Source organism: Tachyglossus aculeatus, chromosome X1 (assembly GCF_015852505.1).
Source record: "Tachyglossus aculeatus isolate mTacAcu1 chromosome X1, mTacAcu1.pri, whole genome shotgun sequence".
NCBI lineage: Eukaryota > Metazoa > Chordata > Mammalia > Monotremata > Tachyglossidae > Tachyglossus > Tachyglossus aculeatus.
Window position 1 is genome coordinate 112,229,501 of NC_052101.1, and position 13,891 is coordinate 112,243,391.

The 13,891-nt window shown below is 57.7% G+C and overlaps 1 protein-coding gene across 4 annotated transcripts; it reads right to left on the bottom strand.

Annotated features, from left to right (window-relative positions):
* Positions 1–2,285: 2,285 nt before the first annotated feature.
* Positions 2,286–12,612, bottom strand: PLPPR3 (phospholipid phosphatase related 3). Of its 4 annotated transcripts, none has more exons than XM_038740158.1 (9): positions 12,536–12,612; positions 11,897–12,007; positions 9,013–9,123; positions 8,242–8,427; positions 7,840–7,969; positions 7,185–7,380; positions 6,830–6,887; positions 6,167–6,340; positions 2,286–4,373 (listed from the first exon to the last, which is right to left on the bottom strand). In XM_038740158.1, exons 2-9 carry the CDS (start codon positions 11,900–11,902, stop codon positions 2,961–2,963), a joined length of 2,274 nt encoding a protein of 757 aa, XP_038596086.1. In that variant the 5' UTR covers positions 11,903–12,007; positions 12,536–12,612; the 3' UTR covers positions 2,286–2,960. The 4 variants fall into 4 exon arrangements, with proteins under 4 accessions (XP_038596086.1, XP_038596085.1, XP_038596087.1 ...); XM_038740157.1 differs by having other exon boundaries at positions 11,877–12,007; positions 12,536–12,606; XM_038740159.1 differs by lacking the exons at positions 11,897–12,007; positions 12,536–12,612 and adding an exon at positions 9,822–10,060.
* Between the last annotated feature and the right edge of the window lie 1,279 nt (positions 12,613–13,891).

Here is a 13,891-nt window from a genome sequence, read left to right on the forward strand (position 1 = left end):
CCTCTTGTCTCCCTACTCCAGTCCATATTACACTCAGCTCTGCAGCCAGGATCATTTTTCTACAAAACTGTTCCGTCTTTGCTTTCCCCACTCCTCAAGAATCTCCAGTGGTTGCCTGTCCACCTCTGTATCCAACCAGGAACTCCTTACCATCAGCTTCAAGACACTCTTATCACCTTGCCCCCTCCTACCTCTCACTACTCTCCTACTACAACCCAGCCTGCACACTTAACTCCTCAGCCCTCTCATTATCCCTCCATTTCATCAACCCTTGCCCACACCCTGTCTCTGGCCTAGAACTCCCTCTCCTTTCCTGTCCGACAGACCATCACTCTCCCCACCTCCAAAGCCTTATTAAAAGCCCATCTCCAAGAGTCCTTCCACTAACTAAGCCTTTACCTCTTCTTCTCCTACTCCTTTCTTCGTTGCTCTTGCACTAGGATTTGCATGCTGTATTCACCCCTCCTCCAAACCCTATCATTTATGTATATGTCTGTAATTGACTTTTTTAAATTGATGTGAAAATGCTTTAGGAAAAAATGAGAGCCCCAAACAAATTCGAAGGGCCGTGGGTTTCTACGCTAGAGCCTTTCACGGGTTGTGTGTCTAGCAGATTTCAAGTCTGGCAGTGGGTAGGTTGGTACAGAAACGAATCAGATGAGGTTTGCTCTCCCCTCCTTCAACTTCGCAGCCTCCCTCCCCATGTTTGGTTTCAAGCTTTTCGGCCCTGCGGAGGAGGCCGTGGCTCAGAAGGTGTGGGGCGCTTGCCACTCTGGACTTGTGCCAAACAGGGAGTGCCGGAGGTCGGGGCTGCCACAACCCTGCTTGAAAATGCCAAGGTCTCTCTTTCCCATGGCAGCTCCCAGGGGATGTGGTATGCCGGGGTTTCGGTTTGGAGCTTCCTTCCATCTATCTCAGCCATGTCTTGCCTGCTTCAGATTTATTCCTGGGTGCATTCCGAGTTCCCCTGCACCCCCTAAAATGGCCCGGAAACGCCGCTAACCCATGCAAACTCTCGCCGACGCCCCCCGCGCCAAGCTCCCGCTCCCCGACAGTTGCTAAGGCAACCGCCGGAGACTGCTCTCTCCCACCGTTTTCCCCCCATTTCTCCATCCCAAGGCCCACACGCTGAGGCTTAGGACAGGCTGGAGAGGGGGTCGCCAGGTGCAAACTCCTGACCCTATACCCTTGGAAAGTCCAACGAAGCGGCGTTGAACCTATAGGATGTGTTGTTCCAGAGAAACGGGCATTCCCCTGCCGTCCGCTCCATTTTTCTCCCACCCCCGCTCTCACCACCCACCAACTTGGGGCTCTGGTTTATGAGCAAGCCCTTCCATGAGGTCAAGGCAGTGGATAGTCCCCCCGGCAATGCCAGCGCCCACTGCCGTGCGCTGTGGCCCTGCCCATAAATCTGGATTTTCCACTTGACTCCCCCTTTACCACCCCGCCTGCCTCCATTCTTCAATGGGAGAGGAAGCGCCGTCAGGGCCGAGTCCAGAAAAGGAGGCAGGAAAGGGGAAGGAGACTCAGGGAGGAGAGCAGGAGGGTAATTCCGTTCACAGGGATAGGGGTGGGGGCAGCTCCCAAAACGTTGGTTGAGGTGAGCTAGGAAAGACTCCCCTAGCTTCAGTCTTTGTGTACCTTTTTATCTCTATGCATGTTTTGTGTTTCTTTCCGACTCTGGGAATCGCTATGGCACCTGTCTCCATGACAGCGGGGGAGGGGTTTGCTGAGACCGAGGGATCAGAGGTAAGAAGGAAGGGGAGGAAATCAGATCTGGGGCCAGGAGCCCAGCCTCCGGCAATGCAGCCATAGTGTCTCCCGCCCCCTCCCTACCATTAGAGCCGCGAGTAGGAGGGGGAAAAGGGGCGGAGAGCTATCAGGCTGCGCAGTCGTGATTACCATCCGCAGCGCTGACGCAACCGCCCTTGTGAAGGTGCAGGGGCTGGGAGGAGCCCCACAGAAACATGCCTGGGCATAGCGAGGGTCCTGAGACTTCGAACTGCAGGAGAAACTTCAGTAGATGTAGGGGTGAACTTCCTATCGGCGAGGGTTTGGAAACTAGGCTAGTGAGGTGGGTAGGGGCAAGGAGCTGGACTAGATTGTGCCCCCAATTGTGCCCTGCCTTGCCACAATTCTCTCCTTCCTGAGGTGCCCACAATGGAAATCTCGGGAAACTAAGTCTGATGTTTCCAAATCTTTATTCAGTCCCCCACCCCGAGAACTTTGCCCGCAACAGCTTTGGGTGCTCTCCCAGTATGCCATCCCCCCCACCCCCTCTCCCAACCATGTCTTTCTCCCCCTGCTCACCCCCCCCAACCTCCCCAGATCCTATTATACCCACTCTGGCATACCATTCCAGGTCAACCAGCATGGGTGATGAAGCCTTCAAAGACTCAGTGATGCGATTAAGGGATTAAGGGGGTGCCTGACATCAACCTCCCCTCACCTCTGCCTAGAGTCTTTTACACCCTGTCTCCCATCTGCCCATCCCCAACATGTAATCTCCCTTCCCTCTCCTCCCCCCACCCTTGCCACGACCCCACCATACACGCACACACGCACACACACACCCACCCAGGCTATTTACAAAGTCAACGCTGCCCCTCTGGTTCCTCTATCTTTTGTTGAGTTCCACCCCTCCAGCTGAAGGGGACCAGGTGAGATGGTGGGAAGAGAGGGCCAGAAAAAGGAGAAAAATCTGAGGAAACCTCACTACCCATGCTTCACCACCATGAACCTTCTGGGTGGAGGAGAGGACAGCATGAGGCTTTCCCCAAGAGAGTGAGAACTTCTCAAACTCAAGATCCTCCCAGTTGGTTTTCTGTATTCCCAGGATAGGGCCACTCAAGCAATAAGATTAAGAGTCAGCAGATGCTCCCAGAAGGTGTGGCGGTGAGGGGGAGGAGAGAGCGACAGGGATTATTTACAAGTGTCCCTGTCCCCGCCGGCTGGGCGGCCTAGTCCTTGAACCTCCGATTGGCTTGGATCTTCTTATAGTAGTTGTCGGCCTCGGCATCCCCATCCTTCTCAGTCAAGGTCAGGCTGGTGGGCTTGCGCCTCAGTGTAGACTCACGGCTGGCGGGCCCGAGAAGGGCCACCCCGCTCCCCTCGGGAGGAAGCCCCTCCCCTGTGGCCACATTAATGGTGGTCACAGCCCCGCAGAAGCGCGGCTCATCTTGATCTGCGTCGCTGATGGAAGAGCCGGGCGAAGCGCCCGCACTCCTGGCCGGCCGGAAGCTACCGGCGCTCCCGCCGCTGCCGCGGGGGTATTCCCGACCCAGCTCCCCCAGCTCATAGCCATCACCCCCGTGACCACCTGCTTTGGGTGTGGCCTTCCACTCCCATGGCCCGTTCCCCGAGGACAGGTGCACCACGGGGTGGTGCGGGGCATGGGCATCCACGGTCACCGTGCTGCCACTGTCGCGCTCGGAGGGCGAGCGGTACTGGGAGGAGTCGGAACTGGCGGAGGATGATGACCCGGCCTCTGAGGGCTTGGGCGGCCCCCCGGGCCCCAGCCCTGGTGCCTTGGACATGGCGATGACCTGCAGGAGCCGCGGAGGGTTCGCCACCGCCCGCTGCCCCACCCCGGCTGCTGCCACCCTCTGCCCTGCCCCCGCCGCCGCCGCCCCCTTCTCCGCCATCATCAGCCATTTGGCCCGCACAGCCGAGCCTCCCTTGGGTGAGACACTGGGCCCACCCTGGTTCTCCTCGGGAATGTGGACCAGCTGGGAAGCCCCGGGCCGGGGCTGAATGAGGACGCGGGGGCCCAGCCCGGCCCGCTCAGTCCCAGCCCTTGCCTGCACGGTGGGGTATAGGGAGGGCGGGATGGGGCCTTCCTCGTCTTCCTCCTCCTCCTCCTCCTCCTCCTCTTCTTCTTCTTCCTCCATGGGCTCGGCCGCTGCCCGCAGGTGCCCTGACAGCGCCGGCTCTTCGGCCAGGGTCATGCTGCGGCCCTCCAGGGACTTCTGCTTCCATTCCGTGATGAGCTGCTTGGACCGGGAGGCGTCCAGGGGGACGTGGATGGTCATGTGGCGCCGGGCGGGATCATCCAGGGATGGTGTGTTGACCCGGGGCAGGGTGTTGCTGAAAGTGACCATGCCCTCTTTACCCATGGGGCTGCGGGGGGCCAGGAGGTCCACGTCCACACTGGCCCGCTTCAGACTGCCCAGTGAGTGCTTCTCCCGGGGGACGGGCCGGTGGAGGCCTCCCAGGCGGGGCTCAGGATTGAGCTCATCAGTGCTGACCGATTTGTTCTGGTGGTAGACGGAGTCGTGGCCCCTTTGGGTCAGGGCCCGCAGAGCATCCTGGGCTGGAGGATGTGCAGGTGGCTTCTCTGATGGGGCACAGAAGTTGCCCACTGCATGGTATGCCTGAGGAAGGAAGGAGAGGAGTCAGGGGCAAGAGGTGGGTGGCATCTTGAGGACCATGATCCAGGCCATCCTGAGTCAGCTTCACAGTCTGCCCAGCCTAGGGCTCAGCCTCCAACAGCAGCACCGGCCCGCTCAGGGGACGGTGGCCCTCTTGGGCACCCGTCCTCGGGGCTGGGAACAGATTTCCCCTCCATATTTCTGAATTTCCCCTTAGTGAACCAGCCTGGCCCACTCATCCATTTGATCTACCCAAGCCCTCCTTGAATCTGCCGAATTTTTCAGCCACACAAGGGCTTCCTGTGGGAGCAGATTTCATCTGCTCAGCCCATTGCTGAGAGAAGCAGCGTGGGTTAGTGGAAAGAGCACTGGCTTGGGAGTCAGAGGTCATGGGTTCTAATCCCGGCTCCGCCACTTAGCTGTGTGACTTTGGGCAAGCCACTTAACTTATCTGTGCCTCAGTGACCTTATCTGTAAAATGGGGATTAAGACTGTGAGCCCCACGTGGGACAACCTGATTACCTTGTATCCCCCCAGTGCTTAGAACAGTGCTCGGCACGTAGTAACCGCTTAACAAATACCATCATCATCATCATTGCTGGGTGAAGAAGTGTTTCCTGTGGTTTGTTTGGAACTTGCCCCCCAGCTCCAGTGGGTACCCTCTTGTCCTGTTGGGCTGGGATTCTCTATTTGCCCTGTCTACCCACTTCATGATTTGATAAACCCTTCCTGTGAGTGATCACCCAGAGAGGTCGATTCTTCACTCTCGGCTTCAAGGCTCTCCATCACCTCGCCCCCTCCTACCTCACCAACCTTCTCTCCTTCTACAGCCCAGCCCGTACACTCCGCTCCTCTGCCGCTAATCCTGGCTCCACCAGTTGTCAGCTGTGTGACTTTGGGCAAGTCACATAACTTCTCTGAGCCTCAGTTACCTCATCTGTAAAATGGGGATTAAGACTGTGAGCCCTATGTGGGACAACCTGATCACCTTGTATCCCCACCCCCAGCGTTTAGAACAGTACTTTGCACATAGTAAGCACTTAAGTGCCATCATTATTATTATTATTATTATAACCTTCTCACTGTGCCTCGTTCTCGCCTGTCCCGTCGTCCACCCCTGGCCCACGTCCTTCCTCTGGCCTGGAATGCCCTCCCTCCTCACATCCGCCAAACTAGCTCTCTTCCTCCCTTCAAAGCCCTACTGAGAGCTCACCTTCTCCAGGAGGCCTTCCCAGACTGAGCCCCCCCCCCCCTTTTTACTCTCCTCCTCCTCCTCCTTCCCTCCCCATCGCCCCCCCATCTGCCCTACCCCTTTTCCCTCCCCACAGCACTTGTATATATTTGTACATATTTATTACTCTATTTTATTTGTACATATTTACTGTATTTATTTTATTAATGATGTGCTAATAGCTATAATTCTATTTATTCTGATGGTATTGACACCTAACTACTTGTTTTGTTTTGTTGTCCGTCTCCCCCTTCTAGACTGTGAGCCCGTTGTTGGGTAGAGACCGTCTCTGTATGTTGCCGACTTGTACTTCCCAAACACTTAGTACAGTGCTCTGCACACAGTAAGTGCTCAATAAATACGATTGAATGAATGAATGAATGAATGAGTATCTTTCCCAAGGTGACACAGCACATCCACAGGCAGATCCTGAATCAGAACCCAGGTCTCCTCTGCTTTCTCCTCGAGCCTCTCCTCCCCCCGACTCCGAGTGGCCTCCCCATTCTTCTACCTCTCCCCTCTCCGGACAGGAAGCAGGGTGTGGAAATGGGAGACGGGGCCTCACCAAGTAAGCAGCAATGCCAGAGCCAATGATGAAGCCCACGTAAACGTCAATGGGGTGACTGCGGTACTGTGTGATCTGGGTCAGGCCGCAGACACCGGCGGCGATGGCGAAGGCGAAGACCAGGATGGGTTTGAGGAGCTTGGTACTGTCTGAGATGATGGAGTTGAAGTACATCTGTGCAGGGAGGGCCGTCTGTCAGCACCACAATCCCCACAGGTGGGCTGGAGGCAGACCAGGTCAGGAGGGGAAGGAGCTTGGAGGGCCAGAACTGGGGACTCTTGGGTTCCATTCTGGCCTCTGCCCCTGAACCGGGCATGTGATTTCTACACTCCCTGCCCTCCTCACTGATGACAGTGCTCTGTGCCGGGATGGAGGGGGGGGTGGAGGGGGGAGGGGAGCCGGTTGGGAGGAGACCCAGGGGGTCCCCAGAGGGGTGGGGGACACCTCTGACCACTCCTCTGGGGGGCCGGCTCACCCCTGAACCTCCCCCCTCCCCTCTCCCCTGGGCCGTGGGACTCGGGCAAGGCCCAGTTGGGGTCTGGAGTGGGAGGTGTGCGCACCTGGAGGGGGAAGAAGCAGGGAGATTGGGGTGGGAGGGACAGGGGAGGGGAGGAAAGGGCTATAGCTGCCCCTGCAGCAGGCGGGAGAGCTGGGCAAACTCACAGACACGTAGACGGCGGCGAAGGCCGACAGCGTGGCATGCTGGGAGGGGAAGGTCTTCCTGCCAGAACCGGGGAAGAATGGCATTGAGCCAGGGACCCTGGCCAGGGCTGGGGCAGCCAGGGTGAGTCCATAGGTCACAGGCTGCAGGGCATGCCCCCAGCCAGCCCAGCCCAGCCCCAGCCCCACCCACGTTCTGCCACCAAGGGCTCCCTTCTTCCACATCAGACCCCAGAGGGACCAGGCCCCTCTCCATGCTCCCCACCCCCCCAACCTCGGCAGACAGTGGCCGACTGGATTGGGGCTGGGGATAAGGGGGCGGGAGGGGGGGATGGAGGGAGTCCCCCGAGCAGATGACCTGGCAGACAGGATGGCATGCAGGTCCTGGCCAGAGCAGATATCCTGGGTGATGTAAGGGTTGGAGTCACAGGAGGTCCCCAGGAGGGTGTAGTTAGGTTTACAGACGGTCAGGAAGAAGGGAGCGTGGTAGCCCGTGGCCAGCTGAATGATGTCTGTGACCAGGGCTGTGGCACACAGGCCGAACACGTGGACTCCTGCAGATGGGAGTGGGGGAGCGGGGAGGTCCAAAGATGGAGGGAAGGGACATAACTGTTGAGTTAAAGGTGAAATTGTAGAACACAGCTATCTCCTCACACACATGCAGGGAGAAAAGATGGGTGATTAAGCCGACTGGGGTACGGAGAGGTATATGGGTCAGAGCGGGCGGCAGCAGAGGGGGGACCCTGGTCTTCTGAGGATAGGAGAAAGGAGGGCCGGGAATTACGGTTTAAATCGGCTTTGAGCAAAGTGAGGAGTAGATCTAGAAAGTCAGGGGTCGGCGGGGCTAGTCCCAAAGGAAGGGAGCAGGCTGATAATCTTGGGGCTTCTCTGCTTCTGCCAGGGAGGAGCTAAACTGGATGAGGGTCCCTTTCCCCATCCCTCCCTCAGGGTGAGTTTCTCCCCCTCCCTGGAAGAGAGGGTTTGGGAAGAGGGGGAATAGTGCCAAAACATACCCACAAACCGGACCGTCCTGCGGAGAAAGGAGTTAAAGTTGCAGCCACCAGCGTTGATGCTGCCCTCCGAGCCGCTGCGCCCTTTCAGGTTGGACTGCAGGCAGTACACGATGCCCTCCCCTACCATGATCTGGGATAGAAGGAACAGGTCAGGGCTGGTGTCACATACTTCCCCCTGTTTCCAGGGCCCCTTCCCTCAAATTACCCTGGTAAAATTCATCAGAGCCAGGCCCTCCTGGGTCACCCTTGAGGCCCAGCCAGCCCAGGACTTGGTCTCTGCCAGCAACACCAGGTACTGTGCTGGAGGAACCATGTGACGGTGGCCCTTCGGGACACCCATCCTCATAGTTAGAGGTGAACCACCCACCACCCATCTCAGTTGTACCATCTCAGGAGACTCACCGAGGCGGCAGGGGCGGCAAAGGCCAGGCTGAGGAGCATTAGGAGGGGGATCAGCTCCTCATTGGTCTCTACGTAGGGCATGGACAGAGTCCGGTCATGACACTGGAACCCGACCTTGGCAGGCTTGAAGAGGTCCGTGAGCTCCAGGAAATACAACGTCACGATGGACGAGGCCACAATGGGCAGCTGCAGGGAGGGCAGGAGGAGGGGGCCGGGACCCCAGCCCACCCACTCAGCATCTCCCTGCACCCCTCTTCCATCCCTCTTATTCCTCTGCCACCCACGGGCAAGAAAGGCATTCAACCGAGAGGGGAAATTTGATAGATTGACCATGTGACACTATGGGATGGCGGGGAATGGATTTAGGCACCGACACCCAGATTCTCTCTGGGTCTGGCCTAGAACTGGGTGAGTCTCAGTTCCTGGGATCCTTGGCGATGGAGAGGAGAGTGGTGATGGACTTACCCTTCCCCACTCCATTCTAGCAACAATGTGGGAATCGGAGCTCTTGAAAGGCATATCACAGATGCCAGGGAAAGATTCAGGGAACTCAACTCTGCTCTGGGGTGCTCTCCTCACCCCCAAAAGTGTCAGAGGTCAACAGGCCAGCAAGATTTCAGAAATCTGAGGTGGGGCTGTAAGGGGACTGGTCACCACGTGTTAGGCTCCCGTATTTCAAGTGCCATCAATGCTGTGGCTTTCCACTGCCACCCCTCATCCCTCAGTCCCTTCCTTTAGGCCTCCCCCCACACCTGCCCCCACCCATCCCACCTCCACAAAGTAGAAGCAGGGCAGGAGGGTCATGCTGTCTTTGGGAGCCTTGGTCTTCTCCTTGGCCGAGATCATGGTGTCAGAGTGGAGAAGGGCTTGCCAGCGGAGGGGCTGAGGGGACACAGAGTTGGGAAAAGAGCTCATTTCGGACGACCAAGGGAGCGCTGTCGTTGTGGGGGAAGAAGGCGGAAGGTCGCGCTTGCTGCAGGTGCAACCCCGACCTTCGCCAGCAGGGAGTGCTGTGGAGGCGGGGGGTATCTTCTCCAAATATACCCCCCCTTCATTTCGTGCCCCCTGTAATCTTCTCCAAATATACTCCCCCACCCCCCTTCATTTCGTACCCCCTGTCGACCCGGTCACGGTGCCCAAAGGAGGAAGGAAGGGGCCCTTCTCTCCCTGCCCCCTCCTCCACTTCCCCACCCGGTGACTTTATTTCCCATTCCAGGTGCCCGGGGCGGGGGAAGGAGATCCGAGGCCGGGAGAAGGAGGCAAGAGATCGCTGTCCCGCGGATTCCCAGGGGGAGCCGCCTAATGGATCCCACGCTAATGGATCCCTTCCCCAACGCCCCACACCTTTTCCGGAGCCGCCAGATTTCCATTTCCCCGACAGATTCCACTGGCTGATCCCTTAGGGGGCTGCCCGGGATCGCCAGGGGTTCCCCTGACTGGCACCCCGGGGGATCCCTCTTTCCGGACACACCTAGATGGCCCTCCCGGATCCCCCGGAATCTCCCTCCTCCCAGTCCTCGCCGCATTGTCCTCCCTCCCCTCTTCTCTCCTCCCTCGGCACCGCCCCGGGCCCCTCTTACCGTCTTGTGGGGCGGGGGCTGGTCCCGGCGGCTCCGGGGAGGGGGTGGTAGCCGGCCTCGGGGGCCTCCCCCCGTCTAGAGCCCCGGAGCCGCGGCTGACCCAAAGCGCTCCTCCCCAGTGCTCCCCGGTGCAGCTCGGTGCCCCCGGCTGCCCAGCCCCGGGCGCATCACAGCTGCAGCTGCACAAAGCCCAGGGACAGGGGAGAAAGACAGAGAGGAGAGGGAGGGAGGAAGAAAGGGAGAGGGAGAGAGGGAGGAAGGAAGGGGCTTGGTCTGGTTAGGAGAGGAGGAGGAGGAAGAGGAGGAGGAAAAGGGGAAGGGGGAGAGGAAGGGGAGGGGAAGATAGACGGGGAAGAGCAGGAGGGGGCGGAAGAAAGGGAAGAGAAGAGGGATAGAGGGATGTGTGGGTGTGGGATCCGAGGGGCGTGTCTTTGTGTGTCTCGGTCCGGCGGCGTGTGAGTCTGTGTGTGGGGGCGTCTTTGTGTCTCTCTGTGCTGGGCCCGTGGGTCACCGCCTCTGGGTGGGTTTTTGGGTCTTGGCGAGCGGGGGTCTTTGTGTCTTAGCTGGAGGATTTTTCGAAGGTATCACTCCCTAAAGTCTCCCTTCATGTGTCTCCTTGGTCTCCCACTCCCTCCCCCCATATCTCTCTACGTCGCTCCTTAGGTCTCTCCGTCTCTCCGTGGGTCCTTCTGGGGTCTGTCTCTGGATCTCTGGACCCTTGGATCTGTCTCTGGAGCTCTCTTTTGGTCTCCCTCTTTCTGGGCCTGTTTCTCTGCCTCTCTGTAGCCCTAGATCTCTGTCTCTATGAGTCTCTCCGTTGTAGGGTCTCTCATTACGTCTCTGGGTTTCTCTCTGTGTGTCCCTAGGTCTCTCCCTGGATCTTCGAGTCCATCCCTGGGTGTCCCTCTGTGTACCTGTCTCAACCCTCTACGGGGGAGCTCCGCATCGCTCCCGCCCCCGTTTCCCTCGGGGAGACAAAGGCTGACAGGGAGATTGCGGGGCACGGGCGCCACACGGAGACCCCGCAGGAAACGTGGCTGATGAGGCTCGGGGTGAATGAGGAGGGAGGAGGCGTTTTCCTTCCCTTCCTCCCCCCCAAAAGGAGGAACGTGCTCAGGAAGGATCGATGCCTGAGCCCCCGCTGGGCTGGCATCTCTCCGCCCCGAACCCAATCCCCACGTTTCCCAAGCCACCTTTCACCGAAATAATACTACTACTAATAATAATGGCATTTATTAAGCGCTTACTATGTGTCAGGCATTTTTCTAAGCGCTGGGGATGTTACCAGGTGATCAGGTTGTCCCACGGGGGGCTCACAGTCTCAATCCCCATTTTACAGATGAGGTTACTGAGGCACAGAGTAGTGAAGTGACTTGCCCACAGTCACACAGCTGACAAGTGGTGGAGTCGGGATTTGAACCCATGACCTCTGACTCCAGAGCCCGTGCTCTTTCCACTGAGCCACGCTGCTTCTCTGGACCGAAAGGTCCAGAAGTTCCCTATTGAGGGAATGAACAGTCCAAAACTCAGATCCCCCACCCCCCCATCCTCTCATCTCCTCTCCCTTTCTCTCCAGCCCCCGGTAAATATCTTCCTTGTCGTCTCCCCTCTTTTGGGGGGAATGGAGGCAGAGGATCTTGGGGGGGGGGGAGGGCAGTGCCGATGCCTGGGGACAGAGCTCCGATTTATAGCTTTCTCCTGGTCTGACTGTCCCTCAGAGTGAATGGGGGGGCAGCACAAGATGGGTGTGTGTGAGTGTGTGGGGGTGTGTGGGGGTGGAGGGGGTGTCTTTTCACTGCTCCCTGGTGGAGTCTACACCTCCACCTCACCACCGTTCTGCCTCTGCCCCCCTCTCCACCTTCTCTTCCCAAAGGCTCCTCATGCCACCTGAGCTGTGGCAGTCCCAAAGCGGGCATCTAGTGCTCCAGCAGGCCGGCAAAGGCGTTTCTTCGTTTTCCCCGTACCCTGAGGGGAGTAAGCAGCAGACGCCCCACGGGGCCGGGGCGTGGGGAGTGAGAGAAGGGGAGGGAAGACGGGAAAATATAGAAAACTCACGCTGTGTGCGCCTCGCATACCAACATCTTGGCCCTGGTCTCCTAGCAACAGGGGGAGACGGGCGGAGTCCAAGGTACCTCTGCGGGTGGTGCTGGGGAGGCGGTGGAGAGCTGTGGCCCCGCTCCACGGGGCTGGGGAGAAGGGCAAGCGGGAGGAAGAGGTTGGGAGACGGCTTTTCTCCCCTCCTCCAGCTCAGACGACGGCTAAAAATCCCTGCAGCCTGGAGGCACCCACCGCCTAGTCTCCCCCTTACATCTTGATGTCCACGGGATGATGGACAAAGCTGCCAGTTTCTCACTGTGAGCGCGGGGACAAAAGGGCGCTTTCGATGGGAGTTGGGAAGGGGCTGAGGAGGGAGGGCGGACGGGCTGCGCAAAGGGAACGGGTGAGAGAGCCCCGATCTGGGGTCTCTTAAGTCCCGCTCAGCAGCTCTGGGGTCTCTTCGGAGCCCCGAGGAGGCTCTGGGCCGGGATTCCGGCCCAGAGAGCGGCCTCACCCCCAGCTGGGACTATCAACCCTCAAGGAGCGGGCAGCGAGAGTAGGTGACCCTGAGCTGGAGGGATCCAGGAGTCTGGTTTGCTTGGCACCCCTGAGAGTAGGAGGGGCTGAGCCCCGAGGGTCAAAATCAACTGTCCTCCCCTCTTCCCCCAATCACTGACCTCTCCGGCATGATTCATTTTTGCTCTTCTCCCTCCACTGCGGAGTTCTTTCTCGCTCACCCTCCTCCTGCTGACGCCCACGATCCCAGCCCCAGGAACCATGTGGGTGGCTTCTCAAGGCCCGGGCCCGCCCCTCCCTGCCCCCTTCCAAAAGCCATAGAGCTGAGCTGAGAGGGTGGAAAACCAGGAATAATGTAAGTGATGATGGGACATGCCCGAGCAGGGGTTGTTGAGGGGAGGGGACCAGGAGATGCTCTGGTCTAGCAAAGAAGACAATACCAGAGAGGGGTCTACCTGGAAAGGAGGAGCAAGGGCTTTGGAGGGGTACGGCTTCCATTACAGGAGCCCAGTTAGAAAACAGGCATAGTCCCTGCCCTTGGGGAGCCCCCAGTCTGGTAGGGGAGAGAGGACAGATGTACCCCCAATCCTCATCCTTACCATGAAGTGGATATAACAATGATAAGAATGAATAACAGGGGTGAGATGGGATTGGGTCATGGGCCAGGCAGGTGGGTGGAGTATATCAGGGATGGCTTCCTAAAGGCACCTACCTCCAGACAGGAGTCGGGGTGGCTGACAGAAACAGGGAGGTTTTTCCAGACAGAAGGAACAGCGTGAACCAGGGCCAGAGAACCAGGGCTCTATTTCAGAAGCAGCTTGTGCTAGTGGAAAAAACATGGGACTAGAAGTCACAGGACCTGAATTAATTAATTCATTCATTCATTCAATAGTATTTATTGAGTGCTTACTGTGTGCAGAGCACTGTACTAAGCACTTGGGAAGTACAAGTCAGCAACCTGTAGAGATAGTCCCTACACAACAACGGGCTCCCAGCTCTGCCACTTGTCTGCTGTGTGACCTTGGGCAAGTTACTTAATTCCTCTTTGCCTAAATTACCTCATTTGTAAAAAATGGGGATGAAGAGTGTGAACCCAACGTGGGACAGGGACTGTGCCCAACCTGATTAATTTGTGCCTACCCCAGTGCTTAGTACAGTACTTGGCACATAGTAAATGCTAAACAAGTACCATAATTATCTCATCTCTCTGTGCCTCAGTTCCTTCATCTGTAAAATGGGGATGAAGACTGTGAGCCCTATGTGGTCTGTGTCCAACCTGATTGTCTAGTATCTACCCCAGCACTTAGTACAGTGCCTGGAACATAGCAAGCGCTTAATAAACACCATTAAAAAAAAATCCCCTTCCAGCAGCTGAGGTGGCCAGAAGCTGACTCTCTGAATAATAATGATGGCATTTGTTAAGCGCTTACTATGTGCCAAGCACTGTTCTAAGTGCTGGGGGAGATACAAGGTAATCAGGGTGTCCCACATTGGGCTCAAAGTCTTAATCCCCGTTT

Excerpts from the sequence above, each read along its gene's own strand:
- PLPPR3 (XM_038740157.1), bottom strand. Across the intron at positions 8,428-9,012 it reads CCTGCTTCTACTTTGTGGAG|CTGCCCATTGTGGCCTCGTC; the intron begins GTGGGATGGGTG and ends CCCTCCCTGCAG. Across the intron at positions 6,341-6,829 it reads TCGCCGCCGTCTACGTGTCT|ATGTACTTCAACTCCATCAT; the intron begins GTGAGTTTGCCC and ends CTCCCTGCACAG.